At 42.0% G+C, this 27,930-nt stretch overlaps 2 protein-coding genes across 2 annotated transcripts in view; one reads left to right on the forward strand and one right to left on the reverse strand.

Annotated features, from left to right (window-relative positions):
• Positions 1-3,120: 3,120 nt before the first annotated feature.
• pasi1 (pasiflora 1) lies at positions 3,121-14,030 on the reverse strand. Its single transcript, XM_065451061.2, has 6 exons — positions 13,728-14,030; positions 9,713-9,809; positions 9,565-9,650; positions 8,827-8,928; positions 5,610-5,660; positions 3,121-5,532 (listed from the first exon to the last, which is right to left on the reverse strand). Exons 1-6 carry the CDS (start codon positions 13,818-13,820, stop codon positions 5,449-5,451), a joined length of 513 nt encoding a protein of 170 aa, XP_065307133.2. The 5' UTR covers positions 13,821-14,030; the 3' UTR covers positions 3,121-5,448.
• The window catches only part of LOC135917489 (GS homeobox 2-like), a 68,082-nt gene continuing 52,557 nt past the window's right edge, over positions 12,406-27,930 (forward strand). The window contains exon 1 of the mRNA XM_070535146.1: positions 12,406-12,443. The gene's annotated coding sequence lies outside the window, so the exon portion shown is untranslated. The remainder of the gene's footprint in view (positions 12,444-27,930) is intronic.

Genomic DNA, 27,930 nt, shown 5'->3' on the forward strand with positions numbered 1-27,930 from the left:
TTGTTCGCAACGCCGTATATTTACGTCATTCACTCTCAAAGGGTTAAAATTGCACATGAAGAAGTCGTGTTTACTGAAAGCCTAAATGGAGCATTTTAACCTAATTGGCAGTTTGCATACCCAGCACTCTTCAGTGTGTGTGAAGGATTGCGACTTGAAGGAAACATATGGCTTCTTGAGTGATGTAGAGCGTGCTCCTCTATGTACTTTACGCATTTTATGTCTACTACTGTGGCTACTGGGATGAAACCTGTCGTACTTTTGCTTCAATTTCATATCCGACATTTGATTCAGACTGACTCAATCAAATAGGGCAATACTAGATTTTTTATTCGAAATTGTCCAATATTCACACACCCCTAGTCAAAAGGAAGCCAGAGCTCTTGTCCTCCCTATTCAAAGTACATTTGTACCGCATAAATGCTTTCTCCAGGCTTCTCTTAACAAATTTTGATTCATAATTGGTTATTCTTAATGAAGAAAAAATTATGCTGATTATTAAGAGCAGACTGGAAAATGCCATTTTGTGAATATGAACTAATCATGTATCGCATACGTCATGTGTTATGCACAAGCTGCAATGTAATATACTAGATTGAACACTTTAAACACAATTTTAGTTGTTTACAGAGCACGGTATAATATTAGTTTCCACGGTGAATTTAAGAGTTGTGAACATAACATCTCAATTTTTTTGAAGCCTTCATCTTTTGCAAAACATCTCATGGGTCAAATCAGAATTTGCTCACAACAGTTCTCTATATGTGGCTGTTCCTTTTAAATGGAACATATTTCAATAAAACCTAACCAGTCATTGATTATTGAGAATTTCAGCATTCCACATGCATTTGAAGAGCAAGCTTAGGCTTACTTACCTTTAATCCTGTGCAAATGATTGTTTGCCGACATTTACGTCTGTTAACCTCAGAGTGGCAATAAAACCAGATCCTCACAACTTCTACATATGTTCCCTTTGCTGCAAGTCATCCATGTGTGACATCCAAATACAACAGAGGTTGACAGGAAGGTGACGATTTGAAATTGTCAACAGTGGTCAAATAAGGGGATCTCTCAGGCTGTAGCCAACATTTTGACAAACGAGTTTGTCGTCATGATGGCAACTATTGACAAAGACAAGTCCACTTGTTGAAACACTTAAGAGCCCCTGAACTACTCTGAGCTCCTAAATTAGTTCGATAGTGGCAACCGTATGCCATTCTACAATGAATATACAGCTACAAGGATTTTTCGAAATGATGTATATAATAATGAAGTTGCAGGTGTTTGAAAACTGACTGCGCGGCCACTACAGTTTCTCACCTTTGCTGCTCATGCAAAGCAACGGGCTGTGTCAACAGTTAAGACGAAAGGCTCCTCCATTGTATGCACCTAATCACCCTCCATGCAACACCGGCGAAATGAAAGCCTTTATGAAAAGTTCAGTGGCGACAATGGGAGAGCCCCCCTACAATCTTAGAACTCACAGCCATCCCTTGTTGCCCAACCACTCGACACTTTTTACCCTGCTGACACCATGATGGCAAAGGAGAAAAGCCCAGCAAAGAGTACAGGATTGTTTTTTCAATTGGTAGCAACCCGGCTCCACTTAGCACTGCCATGTTCACATAAGATGACTGTCATGCTATATTTTACGCTATGCACATGCTTATGTAAGGAAAAATGCCAGAGGTGGTTTAGTGATTTTTTAAAAGTCCAGCCTGAAATATCTCTTGCTTGACATCTGTTGATCAGCACACATAAGGTATGATGTGCTCAGCCTTCATGGCTGAGCACTTCATGGCTGCTGTATGTTGTTCGCATAGAAATAAATACACACTTATGGACTACTTGTTTCAGAGTGAAAAATGTTTTTCCTTTATTAAAGCTCTGCTCAAATTTGCACTTTGAGCAACATCACGCTATGGACGCAAGATATAGAGCAGATTTATTGCTTGCTGCTAGTAATGGTTATGTCGGCCAAAAGGTAGCAATATGAATGCCAATTTTAGATCAATTCTGATGAAGCTGACCAAAGTTCTATTTTATGTTTTCTGCATATCTGCTGGATGCCATGTAATAACCTACTGTTTGTGTAAAAGTGCAGGTGAAATGAACAATGTGCTGAGGGAGTATAAAAAGATGAGCTCATTGGTTCATGTTCATTTTGAGCAGAATTACTCGACACACGAGTGAAAATGCAACGCACAGTGCTGGCCAGCACTTTCAGTATTGCGTGCCAATTTACACCACACCAAATGAAGCGAGGAATGTTTCATACTGGCAGTGTGGTTGCACGATACAAGTGCAACAAGCATCTGAAAGGAGCCTTATGGCACATCTACGCACAAACATGCGTTTTAAGGTCCTCACGATGCAGGTTCTCAATGTCAAGACTACAATATACGAGATTCATGTAAAGTACACTTTGAAGTGTTGTTGCCCTCTTCAAGTGTCAAATGCCACTGTTTTAGCAATTACTCAATGATAGTGTTTACGGTGCAATGTATATAAATTTTACAGCTGTTATCAAAGTCTCTGTAGGTGTTCCAAGCAAAATAACAAAAGACTTGTTTAGATCTGCGATCAGCTCACGATTGTTTCAAGTAAGCAGTGAAGTAGCGCTGTGTTCAGTGTATACAAAACCTGCCACAAACGATTGGGCCCATGGCTTAAATATGTTATAAAGTCAAAAGTTGCAGAAAAATAATTTTCAAATGAGTAGAAATTGTGCACTTCCAAAGTGAGATTTCATTCTCCTTGCATGGACGGAATGGCAATGAACTGTGTTGTAGTTCTTCCCTCATGTTCCCATAGTAAATGAGGAGTGGAGACAAAACATCTCTGCACCTATAGAGTTTCATGCAGATATAACCAGAGGACAAACTGCTGCTGCAACTAGGGTATCTCAATCAGCATGGCAACAACCGAAAGTACAGTAAGCCAAGTATAAAGCGTGATCAATATTTAAGGTCCATGCGATTATCATAAAGGCAGTAATTTGTTGGCACATGTCACTCGGATGTTAATACGCTGATGTCTCATTGCAGCAACATACTGCTGCAAGAGTTACTGACCGTGCGCTGCAACAGTGATGATTCAGTTTAGCTGCCTCTTAGTTGGTTTTTTTTTTTCTTATGCTCAGTTTAATTTTCTGAGTCACATCACTTATTTACAGCAGTGAAATCAGGGTGTCGGAACGAAATGTTTTTTGTGCCAGTTTTAGTTTTGTTCCACTGAAAGAACTGCTCCAGATTAGAAAAACAAAATCCATAACTGTTCATAACGGTTTTGGTTGACATGCAAGAAATTTTCGAAGCAAAGTAATAAAAGCATAGTATTTATGACTCAATGCCTTGAGTCAAGGCACTGAGCATAATCTCGGAAGCAACACGTCATCGAGTGTACTCGTCGAAATGCGAGACCGCTGTTTCGATAAAATGAACTTAAAGAAACATAAATGAACCATAAAACTTCGGCAAGAAAGAGATGTACCCATAGAAAACGAAATGATGAGCTCTTCAGCACGCAAGCCCTGGGTTTTGCTGCGATGCTGATCTGCTAGTGCACCGAGTGGCAGGCTTAGATTGGTGGATAGCTTGATCGGCTATTGCTCGCACTATCCCTGCCTGAGATACGCGCTTGTGTGGACACTTGGGATACACGCTAATGCTGATGTTGCCTGACATCGGTTCTTTGGAATTGCTGTCTTTCCTCTTGAACTGAGAACCAATAAAGAATACTGCCGTTTCACTCCGAAACGAAGTAATGTTTTGTTCTGTTTTCATTCTGTTCCAGCACACTGAGTTAAATATTAGAGAAATAGCTAGCTGAACTAATTAAAATGGAATTGCTTCGTGGCATGTGTCAATACATCTGTGTGAAATTACTGTAATAGTCATAATGGTTCAGTTATTCTTGACATGAAGATTTCCTCTGCCAGATGGCAGACTCAAATGCAAGCACTTGGAGGTTGGAAAAATTTTTTAAAATGCCACAGATCACAATGCATTAGCTTGAAGAAGGTTAATGCAGGAAGCTGCGAGGAAATTTCCCTGCAATTTCTATAACGGTCATGTGTTTCTGTCATTCCCATGTGGGTTCAACCAGTGCTCTTGTCCACCCTAGTGCCAGATCATTAATTAGCCTCTGGTTATTTTTTAGCACTGCGACTTGCCTCAAATGGCAGCTCAATGTGCAAATGTACTAAACTCTATAGCTGCAAAACAATACCAGCAAAACAAGTAGGATGTGTATACATTGCAAATGTGAGACCTCTTCCTCCATGTATAAACTGGACGGAATGCAACATGCATCACTGCTTGTACAAAATGCTGCATAAACATGGGAGCCAGCTATTACAAGATTCTTCCGTCTTACCTACCGGCTCGTTCATGCTTAAATTTCACACATAATTTGTTCTGCAGTATGTGCAGCTTATACTGTGCTTGTTTCTGTTCCTTGCCTATTTTGTCAAGAATAAATCTGGAGTGCCTGTCTGCAGCAATGACAGACAAAAAACATAGGATGTGCAGGAACCAAATGGTGGTGCTATCTATAGCTGTAACAGTGAAACGCAGCTTGCGTCACATTTTGCCGCTATTGAAAAGTGCCCACAGCAACGTCCCACCTCTGTGTGATATTTGAGCATGAATGCTCATAGATAAGTAAGCTGCATTTTCATTTTTAGGATATGTCTATATATGTGTGTGTGTGTGTGTGTGTGTGTGTGTGTAAATACAGATATGCAAGAGGGAGGCAGTGATGTATGCCCATACGTGGACAAAAAAGTTGTCTCGTGGTGTAAAACTAAACAATTAAATCGTAGAAGGAGTCTTCTTGTGGTAAGCCTCTGCACCAAGAATCATGTACAGTTTCAGCCAAAATTAATTATAGACAGTGTGTAAAATTCTCTAGGCACATTCTTCTGCACAACTGGAATGCTACCATGCTTGAACCTAGGGGCTCGCACTCCAAGAAAGTACATCATTTGTCAAAAGAAACAAAGTCACTAGCAGCATGTGTTGCCAACTTCTGGCTGTTTTGTGCCACACTAGGGGAACTAGTGGCAATAGAAAGCTGTAGAGGGTGATGGTGGTAGTTCGTTGCACTGTAGATGCCAACAGGTCAACTGAACACTTCAGAAATCATCTGCAGAATTTCTTTTGACAAAGGCTGTACTTGGCAAGGAGCATTCGCACGTGGGTTGGTCTCCTTCCTTGCTGTTAGCTTGTCCCTTTCTATTGGTTCGAGTTCTACCACATTGCCGTCACCGGTATAGCTATGTGCACATCTCTGCCTTCTTAGGGGATTTCAGATGTCATCTAATCGATATGCTTCCTGAGCATGTTCTTTGCACACTCCAAAAAGATGGAGGAGTAGAAATTGAATGTGTGGTTGGTGTAAATATTTGTCCAGTTTTGCTTGCAGTCTGAACAACTAGATGCAGAACTATGGGTACAGAATCTGGAACTTCGGCTCCTGGAGGTCACGGACCACCTGGTAGTGCGAGATAACGCACATGAAGCAGTAGACCTGCAAAGGAAGATGAGCAACCAGAAATAAGAGCTTTGAACTTTAATTCAATGAAATCTGGTTAAAAAGTGACTTACATGGACACCGTCAATGCACCAAAGGATGATTGCAGCCAGTACGGAGTAAAGCTACAAGGAAATAGGAAGGTGTGAGGGATGTGTTTTAAAACGCTTAAAGAGTTTCACATTTTCTTTTTCTTTTCTAGTGTTCAGTTTTAAGATCCATATATTTTATTACTCTCAAGGAAAAATAAAAATAAAGAATAGAGAGAAGGGAGAAGAAGAAGAAATCAGTAAGAACTTGTGAATTTAAACTCCATTTCATTAGTTTGTACAGCAAAGCAGGATGCCCAGCTCTATTGACCTTTTTTGCGGCGATCCCGTGGTGAAACGTCCATTGCTTGTCTTAACTGCCTCTGTGTTTACAATGAGTGTGTATGATCCCGGCACGGCTTATCAAACCTGTTTCTGGAGATATCGCAGACTCTGATTGGGTGGACGACACAAACCTTTTGCCACAGCTTCAGAGAGCATGCAAAAGCGGCTTTGGAGCTGATTAAGCTATTGCCGAACAGCGCAAGTAGCGTATATGGTGCTTGTTTTAAAAGCGGGGCTAAATATGTATTCCAAGCTATCCAAGCTTTCCGCTCCTGAATTAAATTGGGATTAGTTTGCTTTGCTGTTCGTTCCTTATTTAGCACATATATTCAAACAGCGGCTTGTCACATTTCTGGCGCAATAAATTTCCTCAGTGTGGTCAGTACCTGATCACTTTCTGCCTAATCGCTTGCGGGTGTGCTTAGTTCTGATAGATTTGTTCTTGCTTTGAGCAAGCGTTGAAACATAGTTGTTTTGTACATTGCAATACCTAGTAGCAAAGATGAATTATCGCTAGTAACTCTCTTACTATTGTGGACCGTCGCGAAACATTCAGGTTTGACCATTCGTGCGCTATTGGTGTAGTCTGTCATTTATTGTGCGTGTATGGCGCGCACATATTTAAGTGTGCACTCATTCACTTATTGACACGTTGGCAATAGAGTGGGCAGAAGTTTGTGGGCCAGTTGGGGTAGATGTGTGTAGATACTGTGCGTGAAACTTACTACGACAGGAAGCAACGCCACTCCCTTTGTCATTGTTTAACGAGCGGTACTCATTCTTGACGACATTCTGGGGTTGAAGCACTATTTCTGAAGGTTAGCTATACAATACTTGTAGATGAGCAAATTTCTGGATCCTCAAGGAAAGCCGTACATCTCGAAATGCCGGCAACACGTACGGACAGTTACAGCAGGGGCCCGTGAGCATAGCCACACAGATTAATTTTATTCTTTAATATGCCAGTTAATATTTTTGCAGCCAATTACTGCACATGTCTTCAATCCACATGATTCAATCCAGCATGACTGCCACCACAGTGCTTTAGCTAAAACTCAGTTCAATTTCCAAAAGTTAATTGCACAGAAGCCAGGTGGAAATGGTAATGGTTTTGTATTCATGCGCTGTCGCTGAGGCAACATGCAGCACGCTGCCGAAAACACCATCTCGTGTCTCTAGAACAAACTGCTCCACGAAAAGGGTCAATAGTATTAATACAGTACCAAACTACGGCAAGAGCATTAATGTAGAGTGGCATCAAGGGGCATTACCAAAGCACTTTAATAATGATGTCCACTAATATGCAGCTGTCAGTTGTCAATATTTGATCATCTGAGACAGCTAATCTACATTGTTTACTTACAATAACTCAAGTTCACTTGAAACTGTGCTTGCTTGATCAATTCTGTGCTGGTGCACAGGAGCGCGTCTATTTGTTAAAGTAGTTCGGGCTTAAAGGGACTATACACAACTATAGCCCCTTTAAGCCCGAACTGCTTCAACAAATTGACATGCTGATTATGAAACTGCAAGAGAACAAGCAGACTGCGTGGCATACTTGGCCATGGTCATCCTCACTAACCATTATTGCTATAAACATCACTGAATGCTTTTAAACAGTCTCATAAGCCCACAATTTCATTTTTGCAGTGGTGCCGACACTTTCAGTCACAGCCCTGTGATTTGACAATGAGACCATGAATGTTTGCAGAAAAAACGCTTGACTGGCAATCGTGGCTAAGACGTGGAATGTGTAACTGCTGCGACCAAAAGTGCAAGCTCAGCTCAGCAGAAAACAAGAAGGAGCACAGCCTTGATGTTTACACAATACACTGGCAGCAAGTTTTATTCCAATACTAATTTGATCCAGTGTTAAGGGTCGATTTACAGCCAATTATAGTATATACCGGGAGGTGGTGGTGAAGTCAGCATTTTATTTGAGATACCATGGAACTGCTTCACTTATATGCAGCATGGAATGTACAAGGTGTTGGTCCTAAACAAATGCACATATCACGGAAGCACAAGCAACTATAACACTCAAGCATGGGCAAGTAACAAAGGTGAGGTACTCTGTGCTGGGAACTCCACGACACACACTTGCATTTGCTCAAATGCTTATAGAGGCTATTCACATGTCGGGGTGAGAGGATGATGCGAAGATGATAATGGAACGCAACTTTATTACCTCAAAAATGTACTGTGCGGCAGTTATTGCACATATTTATTTTATTAAAGTGTCTTCAGAAAAATGTTTTCTTCCAAGTGTAACTTAGGGCCCATCTTATAGAATATGCACAACTATGACAGCAAGCTTGAAAAGTTTAGTAGCTATGCCTTTACTTCTTTTAAACAGTTGTGCAGGCAATGTTGATTGTACAGGTCCTCAAATTTTTTGTCAGACTTGATAAACATTCTCCTGCAAGTTCTTTTAAAAACTGTGGCAATGGCTTATGGCTTGCAAGGCACTAAAATAACTTGGTCCTATCTCATCATAGTACAGCTGTGAGCAATATAACGGAGAATGCTGAATTTGTCTTTAAGTAATGATTAAACATGATGCGTGAATTTAAATCTTGCGTCTTGGTATGTAACAAGTACCTTTCCTATTAAATATTTACTATCATTGTGCACTTGTTTTATGTGGGGCTTAGCCATTATGACCTCCTTAAGTCAATTTGGGGGTATACAGTACTTTCATCCCAGTGTGCACATAGCCTGAGCAAGCTTTCAGGGCAATGGAAGTCTGCTTTGAAGGCTTCTGTACACTAGTGCAAGTTTCTTTTTCATGTACTACACACAGTCAAACATTTACTTATTATGAGACTTCAACAAGTGATCTGCAGATCTTTCAACTGGGCAGCAACATGCTAGTTGCAGTTGAGTTGTGCTCAGTTGAAGTTATGCATACACTTACATTTCTGTAATAGCGGCCGATGTACCACAGTCCTACAGCAATCATGAGAAGGATTTCGATGACAACAGATATAATCCATGGGAAGAAGAGGCAACGGTTATCCTGTGGGAACAGGTGGAAGTTTTGACAATCAGTGCAGGGAGAGATAGATACATGTTTGCAGCCACAAAGTTGGTGTTTCCTGTTGACATACAAATCAGCCTCAATAGGAATTGGTGACCTTTTTCTCTACTACTCAAGCATTCTAGATTCTCTCTAATCTTCTATTTTTGCCTGCATCACTTTGCAAGTGGGAAAACAGAAAGTGTGAAGTTCCTGAATTAACTGAAATTATTGTTTCGTTTCTTTGACTCAAGTAGTTACAAAATGCATTGATAAAGTCAAAGAACATTTTTAGTCTTGTTTAAATTGATCAAAGCCTTGAATTCAACATCAACACATGTTGATGTAACTAGCAGAACACACATTGTTCACAGCTGCTTCAGGCTATAAGAAAAATAAATTCCCTGTTTTATAGTACTGCTGAAAACCATGTGGTACAATTAGTGTTGACAAGATATTACATTCACAGTTATAACAAACAGCTTAAAGGTACTTAACTTAATTTTCTTCTCAAATACTCAGCTGCTGCCATTGTGAGAGACCTATACGTCGCACAGCACCAATTCACTAATAAGGTGATAATCGCTTCTTGATAATCCCAAATCACTACAGTTAGTTGTGGAGATGAACACTTACACGTTTGATGCCTATGACTAACATTAACGTGAAGAGAAGGAAGACGACTCCAAACCCCATGGTGCAACCTGCTGCAACATATATTCCTGAAATATAACAGTTTATGTTTAGTTATACATAACACATGTAGTTATAGAAAGCAGTTTACCTTTCATGGAAAGCTCAAAGTACGGGCTGAAGAAATAGTCAGTTCTTCCCCCACTGACAGCATATATGGCATAGAATATGAATAATACATGGTACACCTGCAAGTTGAATAATATTTTTATAAAAATAGAGTGCATGTTGTAAGGTAAATAGGTCAACTATGTACTCTGCTATACTGCACATAAGGCAACATTAGTCTTTTCTTGCTTAGTTGTGTGTATAGTTCAGAGCTTTAAACCAAGTTAAAAGAATACACAACATGCATGCCTCAGTGAAATTTAAATTAGCACAGAGACAATGAAACATAGGCGATACAAGCAAGAAAGGTCATACAAGAGCATTTGAAGCTTCGAAAAGTCGCAAGCACTTGTCACATATAACTGCATGTTTCTTCAACTACTGTCTCAGGCTATTAAATATAGGGTAGTTGAAACAAGAGATCTCTTACAGTTGCCAATTTCATAGCATTGTAGTACTACACTCTCTTCAATAGAAAGCTTACAAATGCTGCCATGAAACAGATTGATGTGCTGCTGCTCAAGACAAAACAAAATAAATGCATTCAATGAACTCCTTTCTGAATAGTTTTGCGTGAAGTTCAACAACTAGCGTAACTTGATGTTAGTGGCGTCGATTCTTTATTACAGCATTTAGATGACACAAAAGCAATTGGACCTGATGGAATATCCCCAGTGGTCCTTAAAGAGTGTCATAGCATCATTGCTGCATATTTAATGATCATTTATAAGCTTTCCCATGAAACAGGCCTCATTCCCCAAGATTTGAAAATGGCAAGCGTGACACCAGTTTTTAAATCAGGCAATAGAAAACTCAGAGAAAACTATAGGCCGATCTCACTAACGTCGATAAGTTGCAAAATATTCTAACACATTTTATATAGTAACATATCTGCATTCCTTGATTCAAACGCTTTCTTTGCACGTTCCCAGCATGGATTCTGAAAAGCTTATTCCTGCAACACACAACTAATAGAATTCCAGCACTTCTTATCTAAAGCCATTGATAACAATTGTCAGGTAGATGTGGTTTTTACTGATTTTCAAAAAAGCTTTCGATATTGTGTCCCATAAGCTCTTACATGTAAAGCTTGCTGCATTAAATATAAACTAAAACGTTTAAAATTGGATAGGAAACTACCTAAACGGAAGAACACAGTCTGTCGTCCTAAACAACGTTGCATCTTCACCAATAACTGTTTCTTCGGGCGTTCCTCAGGGAAGCATACTGGGCTCCTTGTTATTTTTAATCGACATAAATGACATTGTCGAACTAATTACATCACCCATAAAACTATTTGCTGGTGACTGTATGATTTAAAGAGAAATTATTACTAAAGATGACATAGATACATTGCAAACAGATTTAGATAAGGTAGCGATCTGGTGTAAAAAATGGAACATGAATTTAAATATAAAAAAGTGCAGTAGCGTAAGTTTTTCCAGAAAATTATCCAAATTTCAGCACCGATATAACATCAATGGCACGCTTATCGACATACAGTCGGAATACAAGTATTTAGGAGTCTATTTTACCGAATCACTCACTTGGCATAAACAGATTGACACTGTCACAGCAAAAGCTAGTAGGATGTTACATTTTATTTGCAGAAATTTTAATCAGGCAACATGCGAAATTAAAGAAACTTTATACTTCTTACATGTCAGAACAATACTTGATCATGCTTGTGTAATATGGCATCCCTATCAAGATTACCTCATTGATAGACTGGAAAAACTACAGAACCAAGCAGTAGGGTTTGTTTGCAATAATTACAGCCCGTACTCTAGCGTTTCCGAAATGAAGGCCACTTTAGGATGGGATCTACTATATATGCGTAGGCAGAAGTTAAGGCTCAAACTATTGCACCAAATATATAAGTCAGACAGGCATTAATCGCTATAACTATCTCCTGGAGCCAGATTACATATCGACTCGCTGTGATAACAAAAAAAAGATCTCAGCCTATAACTGCAGAACAAACACTTTTTACTACTTTTTTTTCCCCAAATCAATTAGACAATGGAACAGTTTATCAAATGATATAGTAAATGTGTCAAATAATGAACTATTCTATTCTATGCTGTGACGGCGCTCTTGTTGAACGAATGTATGTGTTATATATCTTGAAACCTGTTTGTTTCACACATTGCAGTGCTTCTGTTTGTGAGTATATCTGTCCAAAAGCTTTTCTGTATTACTGGTTATATTTTCTTCCCCCCTACGTAATGCCTTTATGGCGATGTAGGTGCCCTGTAAATAAATAAATAAAAAACTTGTAAGGATGCCACATTTTTCAGCAATGCTGATATTAGCCAAAGCCTTTGGTGAGTTCTTTTCTGCCGATACCCGTTTCCATGCCTGATTTTTGTGCTGGCCCCATCACACATTCTAAGCGCTCATTCTTCTTTTTTCTAACATCATATGAGCTTTCGATACAATTCTTTCAATAAAGTTATGCAGTACAGAGCTGCACAATCCTAAAGCAAAGCATTTAAAACCCATTTTTAGTACTATATTGCCAATCTTACAACTTATATCATTTGTTTAATCTTTGAGACAGCTGTAAAGATGGAAGAATAAAAGAAATGCAAAATTATATGTGTTTCTATGACGGTAGTTAAAAATTAAATTAGTACATAGGGACCTATCTCTATTTTGCCACTTTCCAGCAAAGTCGCAACTCATTCAAGAATGACTCGTCAGCTATGCACGTAAGTATGACATACCAAGTGGTTTTCTTTTATTATTATTCTCTCTCTTCGTTACTTCAAGCAGCTATATATATAAATATGCATGGAGCACATCGTACAATTCAGCCTGATCAGGTAGATTACCTGAAGAGGTGGGCATGTAATGCATATTTCAATGTCCAGGTAGCTAAAAAATCTGCTAAAGAAATGCAACTGCATTCCAGATAAGATAGTTCTTAACTGCTTGAGGGACACACTTGGGGAAAGGGGTAGCTGATATTCCGATATATTCCATAACGTAATTCACAGCAAGCAGACTGTTCAATTCGAGTTTATTAAAATGTGGACTAGTCCAACATGTGAATAAATGATGACCTCTTCATTAGCTTCATTCAAATGCACTTTATTGATGTTTTTTTATTCTTTATGACCGTTATTTTGCTATGCTGTTGTTCTGCCTGCATCCAAGCACAGTATTTTATCCTTAGCTTAAGTAAATTTTACTCGTTCCTGTTTCATATAAGTATTTCTAGATTATGTACTATTTTCTTTTTGTAATTTTTGCTACTACTGCTGTTCAGCCTTGTACTCCTGTGCATTTATGGTCTCGATTAAGTGTATCACTTTGTAAACTCATCCTGTAATTCAGACCTTTGCAATTTAATTACGTACAAACAACAAACTGAGTGTAATACAGCGGATGCGATGGAAGATAACTGAGCTGCCATATGTACGTGCTCGACTTTTCATGTGGTAAACAACGCCTTCTTTTGTGAGAAACCCGTGTTTAATGTCACGTATAGCAGCGACATGCCGGTATCAATCATTATAGAAAAGAATTGAGAGTTCTCCACCACACAGCGCGGTAGCAATTAGCTGTTCCTGTTCTTGCACGTGCGCTTACATGGAGCGGGTCGGACGCCAGGACGCGCTTCAGTTTCTAGTAAAGCGAGCATGGGATCAATAACCTGATGTTGCGCGCAACACCATGCGCTTTTTCTTCTTTTTTTTATTTTTCGTACAATATCTGCGCGCACCGCGCTGACACCCAGAAATTGTCAATGCAAACGTGAAAGTCATGCGAATTGATCCTCAGACATTGTTTAACAGCAAAGTGCTTCAATGACTCAACTGCGGTGCGTAATTTAGCACTATTTTAGCACTTGCAATGTAACTTCATGGCAACGCCCAAGCAGTTCGCCGCAAAAAAGAAAGAAGCCATACGCTATTTGCTCCTGCTGGTCTATACGAAAATTGGCTCGCACATAAATAGAGAGTACAATCGTATATTTGATTTATGCTTACTGCTGTGTACATCGCAGCGTAGAAACTCCCATAGCGGAGGTTGGTCCAGTGGTACAGGAGAAAAGGCGTCCAGCAGCGACTCAGAAGCGGCATGATCGTTCTTTGCGTGTCGTCGATACCTGTCGTTTTCCGAGCACACCTGTTGCGTTAGCGGTGATTATGACCTGTGGGTCATCGTACACTCGCAAAGTAACGTTACATAGCCAAATGTATATATTCTGCGACCCTTTGTTGACTGTCGACTTCAAATGTACGCCGTCGCTAGAGGCGTTGCCCATTCCGCATACCTGTTTTAGGTCACCTGCTACCAAGCAGCCAATCAGCGACGCCATTCGTACCGGTTCCGCGTAAACCGATACGAACGCTAAACACGAAGTCGTGCTTTTCGATCTGCTCGGTCGGTTACTGATCGCCGAGGAGCATCTGGAGCACGAAAATGCCGTCCACGTAGCATGCAATGGTGCATGCAATACACCGTTTACGTTGCTGTAAGAACCACTAAATGAAACGCAACTTGGGTTTCGCATCGCGTGGTGCTCACCACTGTTTTTATTTACTCGTGGTGAATATTACATAAAATTTCGTTCAGGAAAATTGAAGCTCGTTACAAAGTTCCAAGCATTCAGAAAATAACAAGACGGAACAGGTCTTCGCGCACCATATTTATCACAAGCTTTCTTCATAGCGTTGCATGCTAGAAGCCACGCAGACCAAGCAACGCACAGCACTATGACGCAGTTATTTTTCGGACAGGGGAAAAGAAATCTGGTCCATTATATCGTCTATCTTGTTCTGTAACGTTTCCAAGATTTCTGATGTAATGAACACGTGGGTTTCGTCCAAATCTTGAATGATGAACTTCTTTCCCAGAGCATTGGTGTCGTCCAAGTGAAGCAGGAATTGCTTCATTGCCGGATCGCACTCAACAAGTATACCTTTCATAACGTGCACCATATTGTGTTTGTAGGATGGAGCTTCGCTCAGAACTTGACGGTGATGAGGTGGGTTAGTCCAGGCAAGCGTTCGAAAACAATTCGCAGCTTAGGCGGTTTTGACGGTCAATTGCCAACTGTGCGCGCTGCCATGTTATAAGCTTGTAAGTGGTTCAGTGGACCGAACGGCGCTTTCCCGCTGAGGCCCCACGTGTGGAAAAATTTTGTGAGGGCGCTGCGAGCGAACCAGAATTGGGGTAGACACTCTTCGCGGCAGATTCAACGTACTTTCGCTGCGGGCGCTGCGACCGATTGCGCGCGTACGCGCTTATAATGGTGCTTTATTTCGACAGCAACTTTATGCAGACAGCTTTTTAATACGTATATATATTTGAGGAATGGGCTATGCAACATGACATTTTCAATTTTGCTGTCGTCAAGTGCGTCGTTTGCTAGCGAGCGCGCGTTCGTTGCGCGGGCGCTGGCAGACGCCCAGTTTTTCTCACAGAAAGCCTGTGCAGTCAAACTTTTTTATGATCTTACTTTCTTTGGCTATAGTGTACTAGAATACACTCTACCATAGCGAACTCTATGCACTCTACTATCATGCCCATGGTGGCTGAACGGATAGATGGGTGGATGGATGCTATGAGCGTCCCCTTTACAACTCTAAGCCCCAGACGACTCCACACAGGATCCATGCAGGATCAACTCCTGCAACGCATGAAAGTGACGTCACTTTAATAAATTAAACTAAAGACAGCTGAAATATTTTAAATCTCACAAATCTTACAATTTACAAATCTTACAATCTTACAAAACAATGCGTTGAACTTACAACGACATGAAAGAAAGCACCATAGAGTCTATGCTGTACACATTTTGATTAAAGACTTCATCGCAAAATGTTTTCAACTATATTGTCATGGGTTTCTGTATAATAGTTAGCATTCAATATTACAAGATAGTAAAATATCATATTAGCTATCAGGTGTCTACAGAGAAGGAAAGCAATTTTATTGATAGTTTCGTGCGCTGCATTTCTTGCGTATCCCCCTCCATGTGTGCGTGCATAAAGTATGTGCGTGTGTTGCGCTTTTATCGCCCCCTGGCGGCAATTCAAGATGTAAATCTTTGAAGTTATCTTTTATTTGTCGTCAAAAACATTTCCAGCGTAATTGTTGTAGGTTTTAGTTTTATATTATTAATTAGCTTTCTTTAATGTTTTAGGGCCTATTTTTATTTTATGAGAGTTTGCACACGCGCTCGCTCTTGCATCTCGAAGGCCGCGAGCAGCAAAACTTGGCCTCCGAAATTAAGCTACCGGCGCTTTGAATCTCTAAGGCCGTAATCAAGAAAGTCAGGTGTAATTTTTTACGTATAGATGGTGCTAGTGGTGTCATATGCAGAGCTGTGTTATTTATGATACCCTCAGGGTCAACAGACATTATAGAGGTGATGGTTGCAATAAAAAATAAACATACAAAGAAGCAGTACAATGTTTCTAGTTATGCAATAATAGACAACCTTACGCTCCAACCTCCAGTCACGATGATGAAGAAATAGAACAATTTTAGGAAGATGTTGAATTAGCGATGCGAAAAGTGCAAACTCAGTATACTGTAATATATGGGGTTTTACGTGCCAAAACCACTTTCTGATTACGAGGCACGCCGTAGTGGGGGACTCCGGAAATTTCGACCACCTGGGGTTCTTTAACGTGCACCTAAATCTAAGTACACGGGTGTTTTCGCATTTCGCCCCCATCGAAATGCGGCCGCCGTGGCCGGGATTCGATCCCGCGACCTCGTGCTCAGCAGCCTAACACCATATCCACTGAGCAACCGCGGCGGGTTCAGTATACTGTAGTCATGGGCGACTTCAATGCAAAAGTGGGGGAAAAGCAGGCTGGCAAACAAGCAATTGGCAACTACGGCGTGGATTCTAGAAACACTCGAGGAAAGACGTTGGTAGAATTTGCGGAAAGGAATGGACTGCGAATAATAAACACCTTTTTCAGGAAACGTTGGAACAAAAAGTGGACCTGAAAAAGCCCTAATGATGAGACAAGAAACGAAATTGATTTCATACTTTCTGCCGATCCCAGCATAGTGCAGGATGTAGAAGTATTAGGCAGGGTAAAGTGCAGTGGTCATAGGTTAGTGAGGGCTAGGATTCACCTAAATTTAAAGAGAGAAAGGGTAAAGTTGGTCAAGAAGAAACAGGCCAACCTAGACGCAATAAGGGTAAAAGCAGACCAATTCAGGTTGGCACTTTCAAACAAATTTGCAGCCTTAGAAACCACGGAGGAAGGAAACTAAGGAGAAGCCCTACCCCCTCCGCGCGCTAGGAGAAAAGTGTGGCGGAAATGACGTATAGGTTCTAATTTTTTTGTTGCTTTTTTATTTTTATTTTTATTTTTTTTTTTGCTGCATAGCCACGTCTTTTGGGACACAATGGCGGCGTTGTTCTGATTTTTTGAGCGCTCACACGTGTTGCTCTGGTAGGTTTCGTGCCGTGGCAAAGGCGCTGTGTGGGCGGGTTTGCGTTAGTCACCGTGTCTTGTTGCGCTGTGTTACCTGCACCGCGCTCTGCCGGATGTTGCGCGAGCGCGCGCGCTCCGCGCGCGAGACCACGCGCAGCGCGGCGTGGTTTCGCGAAAGATGTAAACAAGAGAGGAGGGTGGCACAAAAGGCGGAGCATCCCCATGAGCAACGCCAACTTCCGGCTTCACTTTTGCTTCACAAAGAGTGACGTCAGGGCCTCTCCTTAGTTTCCTTCCTCCGTGCTTAGAACAGAGAGATGAAGATGACATAGATGCACTGAATGAAACCATAACTGGGCTGGCTTCAGAAGCAGCAACTGAAGTGGGAGGTAAGGCCCCAAGGCAACTAGTAGGTAAGCTCTCCCAAGTAACAAAGGACCTAATAAACAAATGACAAAGAATGAAAGTGACACTCAAGAGATCAGACAGAATTCGCGGAACTGTTAAAACTAATCAACAAGGAGAAAAGAAGGGATATTCTAAATTATAGCGTGAGAATTAAAGACTGACGAAGCAGTAAAAAATTTACACAGCCTGAAAACAGTGAGAAGGAAACTAGGCATCGGACAAACCAAGATGTATGCACTGAAACATAGACAGGGTAACATTGTTACGTACTCTGGTGGAGGTACGGGGATCGATACCCCGCTCCTCCACCAGATATGTTACGTAGGCAGACGCAGATGAAAAGCTATATATACAAGTATATTTACTAGAAAATACGCCGCGCTTGGCCAAGAGGCAACAGCCTGCGCTAACCTCTACGTCGTCGTCGTCTTCACACTGCTCGCCTCTTCGGAATCGCAAGTACTATTCCGTAGCAATATGATCAGCAATCTCGAAGATATAGTAAAAGCAGAGGAAGAATTCTATACTGACATGTACCGTACCCAAAGCAGAAACGATACCTCCATCCAAAGTAGGAATGAACAGGTTAGAGAGGCTCCTTCTATAACTAGCGATGAAGTTAGAAGGGCCTTGCAAGACAGTAAACGGGGAAAAGGGGCAGGAGATGGACTACCATTCGATTTAATCAAATATGGTGGAGACAGAATGCTTGAAAAACTTGCGGCCCTTTATACGAAATGCCTTTCGACTTCAAGGGTCCCAGAAAACTGGAAGAATGCCAACATTATACTAATCCGCAAAAAGGGAGACGTTAAAAAATTGAAAAATTATAGGCCCATTAGCTTGCTTGCAATATTATATAAAATATACACCAAGATAATCTCCACTGGAATAAGAGCAACACTGGACCTTAGTCAACCAAGGCGACAGGCAGGTTTCAGGAAGGGATACTCTACAATGGACCACATCCATGTCATCAATCAAGTAATCGAGAAATCCGCAGAGTACAATTAGCCTCTATTTATTTATTTATTTATTTATTTATTTATTTATTTATTTATTTATTTATTTATTTATTCACTTTGCCCTCAGGGTTAGCACATTACAGAGGGGAGGGGCATATTACAGACCAAAATTAGAAAAACAGTGGATACAATAAGAATAAGAAGCGCGATAAATCACCAGCTTATTACAGAAATGAAATGAAACAGCCGCAACTAAGATAAAGCAGAGTAATTTGAACACCTAAACCTAAAACAACGATAACCTAAAAACAGAAGAACAAATTCATTACAAATAATTAAGCAGTGTTAAGCATGTTATTCAAGAAATCCTTGAAGCGCGTTGTATCCGTGATAGCTGTAGCTGCTTCTGGCAGCCGATTCCCTTCGGAGGTGGATCTAGGTAAAAATGCATGTGAATAGGTTGCAGTTCTACAACGAGGAACATCAACTTTTTGGAGGTGGTCAATTCTAAATGAAATGAAAGGAGGAGATTTAATGAACTGATTGCGGAGATGATTGTTGTGATAGTAAATTTTATGAAAAAGAGCGAGCCGGGCTATTTTACGCCGAATTGTAAGTTTTGGAAGGGTTAGTAGTGACTTCATCATGGTAACGCTGGCTGTGCGGTCATAATTGGACAAGATGAAGCGAACAGAACTATTCTGCACTCTTTCAAGTTCGTTTATCAGTGTAGTACCACCGGGATCCCAGATAGATGATGCGTATTCAAGTGACGGACGAATGTAAGTCGTGTAGAGAAGCTTTTTAAGTGATGGGGGTGCCATATAGAAGTTTCTTCGAAAGTACCCAAGTGATCGGTTAGCTTTGGTGACGATGTGCCTCACATGATGGTTCCATGATAGGTTACTACAAATGTTAACACCGAGATATTTGTAAGATGAAACAGACGCAAGAGGCGTATTATCAAGATGATACTGTGGTGATGCTAATAAGGTGCGAGATAGGCGCATTGATTTGCATTTCGAAATGTTCAATTCCATGTTCCACGTTTAGCACCAGGAATGTATGGTATTTAAGTCGGTCTGAAGTACGGTAGAATCGTCTTGGTTAGCTATTTTCCGATAAATTACACAGTCATTCGCAAATAGGCAAACCTTTGATGAAATGTTATCGGGTAGGTCATTCATGAAAATTTAAAAAAGTAACAATACAGACCCCTGGGGAACGAACACCCGATAGCACTGGCTGGACTGTGGAATCAACAGTATTTGCGGAAACAAACTGAGCACGGTTAAAAAGCAAAGCTCGAATGCAGTTTAGAACATTAGGATCTAGATTTAACTAACCGAGCTTAAAAAGTAGTAAATGATGACTGACCTTGTCGAATGCTTTAGAGTAATATAAAAAAATACAGTCTATTGTGAATCCAGAATCAAGTAAATGACGCAGGTCGTTAGTAAAGACTAGAAGCTGCGTTTCGCAAGAAAAATCCTTGCGGAAGCCATGTTGTGAGGGTGTAAAGAACTGGTACGACTCAAGAAAATTAACAAGGTGAGTTAAGATAATGTGTTCAAAAACTTTCCATGGAACAGATGTGAGTGAAATTGGACGGAAATTTGATGGATAGTGTGTTACCCCAGACTTGTGAACTGGCACAACCTTACCTATCAGCCAGCTTTCCGGAAGGCTAGATAGCTGCAAGGACTGTGAAAAAATGCATGCCAGAATGATAAAAGAGTATTCAATAGTATTTTTCAAGAATTTTGTACTGATGCTGTCGACGCCACATGATGCTGAGTTTTTCAGTTTCTTAATGACTGCACGAATACCCTCAGAAGCAATAAAGATGGCGTCCACGGGCAAATAATGATGTAATGGCAAGGTATGTTGTGCATTGGTAACTACTGGGCGAGAAAAAGCCTTTACAAATGTATCATTTAAGACAGACGCGCATTCTGCGTCAGACACTGGATGTCCTTCCGTTGTTATCAAAGCTATTGCACTGCGTTCATTGCCCCGTAGGACACTCCAAAATTGTCTAGAGTTATTTTTTAGCATATCTGGAAGGGTGCGATTAAAAAAAAACAAAAATTTAGATCTCTTCATTTCAGATAAGTAAGTTGTGGTGGCAGGTTTATAAGCTGACCAACGTTTATCCGACCGAGATTTGATAGCAGCGCGGTAGAGCCTTTTCTTACGGTTAGAAAGACGGTTTATGTATCTGTTGTACCACGGGGCGTTCGTATTCGAAAAAAACTTTCTTGATAGGAATGTACTTAAAGGTTAGTTCTGAAATTTTCGTTTAGATAAGTCCCAGTTGCTTTGCACAGATTGTTCAAGGTAATCGGACAAGAACTCATCTAAAAAGGAGCATAATTCCTTGTCATTTGCGTCGAAATTCGCTTTTTTGTAGTCGCGTATTGTTTTGAGATGCTTTCGCGCGCGTGTGAAAGGCAGTGAAATCTTGGCCCGAATAATTACATGATCACTGATACCAGGCGTATTAGACACACAAGATACATTTTCCGGCGATGATGTCAAAACAAGGTTAAGAATTGAAGATGTATTATTTGTAACGCGTGTAGGAAATTGAACCAGCTGTGTCAAACCGAAATCAGAGCAGATGTGAAGGAAATGGTCCGCTTCAGCTGACTTAGGCGATCAATATGAGTACGAATTTGACCATATAATGTTAGGAAAATTGAAATCACCTAGTAGAATGACTGGCGCTCCGGGAAACAAAATGTTTACGTGATTCAGGCAATCATGAAAGTCGTCACAAAAATTGCAACACCCAGAAGGAGGGCGGTAGCATACCCCAATGACAATTTTTTTAAAAGCCAGGTTGAGGCAACACCATGTTGCCTCCAAACGAGACTTTATATCAACAGTGCAGCTTTCAACTTCCACGCTTACAGCAAGAAGAACGCCACCTCCACATCGATTAGACCTATCACAGCGAAATACTTTGAATTTTCTTTCACAGCAAAACAGCTCTTCGTTTGGTATTTGATCAGAAAGCCAGGTTTCGGTTAACGTGACAGTATCAGCGTTAGAATCGTTGATCAATGCACACATTCCATCTTTCTACGACAAAAAGCTGCGAACGCTCGTAAAAGCACAGTCAGGTTGCTATTGTTAGCGGAAGCGCCGCCACCCCTGGCTTTCTCCTAGCTTCCCGGGGAAGCAAATGCGCGACCAGAACGAAGGTGCCGCGGGGAGGAATTGGCGGCATTGGTTGCGTGTCCGGATAGTCCTATTTCTTATACTGCATCAGTACTGCAATCATAGCCGTAGCATGTTTCATTAGCAATTAATTTGTTATAGCGCAGTTTGAAAGGGCAGTTCAGTTCTTTGGCATAATTAGTTATTTTCCCTCTAATTTTTCGCCTACGAGTGTAGGCGGAAAAATATTCCCGCATGACCACTCTGCTTCCTTTGAGCATGTGACGCTTCGAAAAAGCTGTTTCTTTTGTTTTGTAGGTGGAAAACTTTACTATAATAGGTCGAACTTTGTTGGTAGAAAATTGGTAGAAAATGTTGGCTTTCATAGATTACAAAAAAAAAAAAACCATTTGATTCAGTCGAGATACCAGCAGTCATAGAGGCATATACATAAGCAAGGAGTACATGACGCTTACGTAACTATCTTTGGAAAGTATCTACAGAGATTCCACAGCTACCTTAATTCTCCACAAGAAAAGTAGGAAGATGCCCATAAAGAAAGGGGTCAGAGAAGGAGACGCAATCTCTCCAATGCTATTCACGGCTTGTTTGGAAGAAGTATTAAAGCTATTAAACTGGGAAGGCATAGGAGTAAGGATCAACGGCGAATATGTCAGCAACCTTAGATTTGCAGATGACATTGTCCTGTTCAGCAACACTGGGGACGAGTTACAACAAATGATTGAGGATCTGAACAGAGAGGGTATAAGAGTGGGGTTGAAGATTAATATTCACAAGACAAAGATAATGATCAATAGCCAGGCAAGTGAACAAGAGTTCAGGATATGCAGTCAGCCTCTAGAGTCTGTGAAGGAGTATGTTTACCTAGGTCAGTTAATCACAGGCGGCCCTGATCATGCGGAGGAAACTTATAGAAGAATAAAAATGGGTTGGAGCGGCATTCGGCAGACATTGTCCGAGCCTCACTGGAAGCTTACCATTATTATTAAAAAGGAAGGCGTAAAATCAATGCATCTACTGGTGCTGACATATGGGGCAGAAACTTGGAGACTGACAAAGAAGCTCGAAAAGAAGTTAAGGACCCCGTAAAGAGCGATGGAACGAATAATGTTAGGCGTAACGTTAAGAGACAGGAAGAGAGCACTGTGGATTAGAGAGGAAACAGGGATAGCCGATATTCTAATTGACTTTAATAGAAAGAAATGCGACTGGGCACGTCATGTAATGTGTAGGTTAGATAACCGGTGGACCTTTAGGGTTACAGATAGGTGCCAAGAGATGGGAAGCGCAGTCGGGACGGCCGAAGTCTAGGTGGGGCGATAAAATTAAGGAATTCGCAGGCGCTAGTTGGAATCGGTTAGCGCAGGACAGGGGTAGTTGGAGATCGCAGGGAGAGGCCTTCGTCCTGCAGTGGCCATAAAATAGGCTGGTGGTGGTGATGATGATGATGATGATGATGATGAAGACGAAGAGGCAGAATACAAAATGATGTTAAAACAAACAAAAACTATTTTTTCAAAGGAGCAGTGCAATTTTTCTGATTATACAATAATAGCTATGAAGAGGCAGAATACAGCAAGATGTTACAAAACATTGGTTAATGAAGTCACAAATTTTGCATGATCTGAACTTGTTACTAAAGATTGGGGACGGCTATTCCAATCATTTGATGTGCATGCTATTGTTGTCTTGTATGAATCATTTGGTTTCACAGCTGTGTAGCTCTGTCATGTCATACGAGCCACTAGCACCATTGCTTCCTTGTATATTGCAATTTGAACAAGTTATCCAGGAGTAAAGTATTACTATATAGAAGGCAGCCGACATATTCATTCGTGAGCTTTAGCAACGCAGCATGTGCGCAAAGTTTTCTTCGAATTGATAGCAAGCTTGTTCAGATTATTTAAACGTATATCAGTGAAGCATCATACGTTTTCACAGGACGAAACCTGCGAATAGCGTTGACAACACAGCGAAACACATTTTTTTTTTCTGTGCTGAAACCCAAGAAATTTAGGTCAATTTTCTAAAAGCGAGTGGCAATGGTGGTGCGGGAAAAATATGCACCGACGATTACGATCTTCGCTAATGCGAAATTTGAGTGCAGCTCTATACGTGTTTTCATTTTGCGATATATTGGCTGGCGCAGACAATCTGTCTCGTGCGACACATTTCAAACCGAACTAAGTGTAGCGCGACTGCCTTGCTAATAGTGAGATCGCGAGAGACAACAAGTGAGTGACACGTGGGCGCGATTCACAGCAGTTGCCGTAGATAGACCTCCGCTCATGCAGCGTTTTGTTTCCAAACAGATGACGTGCGCTACTCTGGCGCCATCTCGTAGCCATCATCGTCACAGTACACGTCTTGCGCGGCACGACACTTCTCACGCTATCGCCGTACCCAGTGGCGTAGCTAGGTTGTCTAGCACCCGGGCCCCATAGGTCTTCTGTCACCCCCCCCCCCCCCCCAGGTGTAGCCGGCGGAAAGAGGGGTGTCTTCAGACGTATATGACAACCCCCCCACCCCCACTGGCCCCTTGCACCCCCCCCCTCCATTTGCTACGCCACTGGCCGTACCCAACCTCCTCCGCTTTTGCGCCTCATGATTCCGCTGCATTTTCCTCCTCCGCTTTCATCGTCACGCTCTCTCCGCTCAGTCTTTCATCGCCCGCTGAGCTCCGCGTCCGCTCTCTCATCCTGCGCTGTGCTCGTTCGCTCGGTTACGAGGGACGCTCGTTGTAGTAACGGATGCCTATAAAAGCTGTGTTTTGAACAAGGAGGATATATAAAAATTTTATATATCCTCCTTGGTTTTGAAATAATGTGCGAAGGTTACGATACCCCCTGATACGAAATTTGAGCGCAGCTCATTGCGTGTTTTCACTTCGCGATATATGTTGAGGCAAAGAATTTGAGACCGAAACCACCGCACCGACTGGCAGTGGGCTAGTGCCGTCAGCGCCTTCGCAGATGAAGGGGCAGTACGCGAACGCTGGCATGATGAGCGGCATCGGAGCCAGCTGTGGAACAGGACGACGACGAACGCGCGAACAGTGGCAGGAGCGCGTTCGTGCGGTTACACTGCGTGACCTGACGTCGTCGAAAAACAAAGCTAGCAACTAGTTCTTCTTTCTCCTATTTCTATCTTCGTTGGAAACTTTTTGGTGTGAGGATAGAGTGACACCATTAAAGTACGTTCGACAAGCACCTTTTACACCAGTTTTGACTAGTTAATTTTCCACTACCATATATATAGCAGATGCTCAAACAGGTCGCCGTATGAAGCAATACCTGCGTCTTTCCAACACTTGTGCTGCTGCATCTTTGACTATTGACGCTGGAACCTCGCGATAGAGTCTGCTTATTTTAGCCCTCAATGCGTCCGGTCTGGTCGTCTCGCTGCTATACACGCGGTCCTTTACGTAACCCCACAAGATGAAGTCCAGCCGTGTCATGTTCAGCGACCTTGTAGGCCAGGGTACAGATCCGTGCCTGCCAATCTACTGTCCAGGAAACACCTTGTCGAGCCGCGCTCGAGACTTACCACCACTATGCGCGGGAGCACCATCGTGTCGGAACCACATGTGCCGAGAGGGTACAAGTGGAACATTGTAACAGACGTCGTTCACAGGGCCTCCGATGATCTCGTTCGCGTAGCGTTGCGTCATTAGCGCGGCGTCAAAAAAGATGGGTCCGATGATCTTGCCATCTAAAATGCCGCATTGTACTTTAAACGACCACTGGTATTGCTGTCGAGCCTGCGCCAGCCAGTGGAGATTCTTATCACTCCAGTAGTGCGCGTTGTGGAGATTGTGCGCTTCGCTTCGTCAGTCCACAACACGCAAGTCAGAAGGTCCGCATCTCGTTCACATTCCGTGAAAATCCAATTGGCAAAGTCTGTTTTTAAATTCTCGGTCTTCAAGCTTTTTATGTAGACGAACATGGTACGGGTGCATCTGACTTTTTTTTTTTTAGGATTTTCCAGACCGATGACTTTGAGGTTCCTCCGCACTGGCGTCGCGCACACTGCCCTGAGGGTTGGCAGCAAAGAATGCCAAAGCATCCGTTTCAGCCTCTTGGCCTACAGTTCCAGTCGTGCGTCGCTTTCTTAAATGACGCTACCTGTCTCGCAAAGGACTTCGTAGTTTCGCAGTATCGTTGACGGGCTATATACGGCACTCCCCGCAATGCGACATCTGGTAAACCTCGGCCGCCTTCCCCTCGTCGCAGCCCCAAGAGCTATAGAATCGTTTTCGCCTTCTGATCACCCAAGAAGGGCATGACTGTCCCTTTAAGGAGCAGCACACTGGCGTGGTACCGCTGAGAAGCCCGGTTAAAATATGCGCATCGACAGGTCAAGCAAGTCACTTTTTAGTACTGCGCCATGACGATACGCACGCAGCACGCAAGCGCTTTGCGGAAAGTGGGAGTGCGTGTCACGTCAGGGCTTTCGGTACCGAGAAATGCGTATACGTACTACGGAAGCGGGCGAGCGTTGTTAGACGCCGGGCACGCCAGAGCACGTTGGCCGCGTCCGCCAGTGCGTCGAACCATCGGTCGAACTATAAACGCTGTTTATCTCGCCAACTTGACGTAACTTGTGCGCGCGTTCACGCTACGTCGATCTATATTTAGGCCTTTAAAAGACGCTACATTTAATACGGACGCAATACACGAATCATATCGAGAGAAATAAAAACTGAGTATTCACTTTCTGAGGCTGGCACGAACATTTGCGACGAACTGCGCCAGCAGCAGGTCGAGCCTCTCGCGCAAACAGCGCACACTGAACGCTTTCTCAAAAACAAAGTTCATATTTTTTATTGCTATGGATTCCCACCGTGCAGGATCCTGTAAAGGGATCCGCGCGTTAACTTCACGCAGCAAAGCCAAACCGTTGGCCATCGAAAAATACAGCCTTCCGCTGGTCGCGTTTGACGCCGCGAAATTCTTTTGTCCCGCGCTTTCTCGAACAAACGAGAACAACGAGAGGAGCAAGCAAGGCCCCCGCGTACGCACGCAAGAATCGGATGCGTGCGTACGCGGAGGCCTCGTACGTGTCACGTACCGTTGGTGTTGCGTTCTGCACATGCGCACTTTGCAGAACGTAACGATCTTACGTACGCCGTTGCGTACGCAGCGTACGCAGTACTGAAACTTTATTCATAGAGTCGACAACACCATGCGCTGGTCGTACACAGCTTCGCCAAAACGCATTAGAGGGACATGGGCCAGCGCAAGGTTTGAATTTCGATTACCAAAGAGGAGGAAAGAAAATAACCGTTCCGGTCACTCCTATCTACAAAACGAGAGGAGTGCGCAAAATTATAGTCGAACTGGGCTGTCACGGTTTCCCTGCTTTTAAATCTCTCCCCCCATATTCACCCCCGCCACCTTTATAAATGCGTCAGCGGCAGGTTCTCATGCCGCGACCATCAGAAAGCGTGAAGCCCTGTATCGAGCTACCGCCGCTATTGAAGGCAGAACGCGCAGCCGCGTATGCGTCAAAGTCCGCTTGGGAGCGCTTGAGTGTATACCGACGCGCGTGTGCGTGTATATTCCATATTTCGCGCAATCTTGTGTTTTGCCGGAAAAGAACAACGAAGTAAATTTCTGCACGAAATAAATGATTCATTCCGAGGTTATTTGAGACGGCCTACAACTTTATAATTGACGTGTTAGTGATTCCAGCAATATTTGAAAAGCTGACCAAATAAAAACAATTAATATTTAGTGATGAAAAAAAAACTAGTAGATACACAGGACTACCGCTAATATGCAGTTGATATGATTTTTCTAGAGCTCTTTATAATTTAAAAAAAAAATTAAATCTTGGTCCAAGTTAGCCGGGACACCCGTTATATAACTAGATGACTTATGAACGCTCATTTATGTCTCAAAGTCATATCTGATGATCATGCCTTTTGCGTTCTTTCCTCAGATGCCATCACGTTTTCTTTTGTTCTTTTTTTTGTTTTTGTCATACAGATATATCGTAAATTGTATTGCCCGTCCTGCTTGTTCCAGAGTCCTGCTTGTTCCAGATTAGTCCGCAGTAGGTAATAAATAAATAAATAAATAAATAAATAAATAAATAAATAAATAAATAAATAAATAAATAAATGTGCACACTAGTATATTCATAACGTTTGCGAGCTTCTACGAAGCGTTGTTTATCTAGAGCGCAAATGGAGCGTTAGGAAAAAAAAAGCTATTTATGCGCAT

Source organism: Dermacentor albipictus, chromosome 3, assembly GCF_038994185.2.
Source record: "Dermacentor albipictus isolate Rhodes 1998 colony chromosome 3, USDA_Dalb.pri_finalv2, whole genome shotgun sequence".
NCBI lineage: Eukaryota > Metazoa > Arthropoda > Arachnida > Ixodida > Ixodidae > Dermacentor > Dermacentor albipictus.

Excerpts from the sequence above, each read along its gene's own strand:
- pasi1 (XM_065451061.2), bottom strand. The coding sequence starts at position 13,820 with ATGCCGCTTCTGAGTCGCTGCTGGACGCCTTTTCTCCTGTACCACTGG. Across the intron at positions 5,661-8,826 it reads TCGGCCGCTATTACAGAAAT|CTTTACTCCGTACTGGCTGC; the intron begins GTAAGTGTATGC and ends ATTTCCTTGTAG. Across the intron at positions 5,533-5,609 it reads GGTGCATTGACGGTGTCCAT|GTCTACTGCTTCATGTGCGT; the intron begins GTAAGTCACTTT and ends CTTCCTTTGCAG.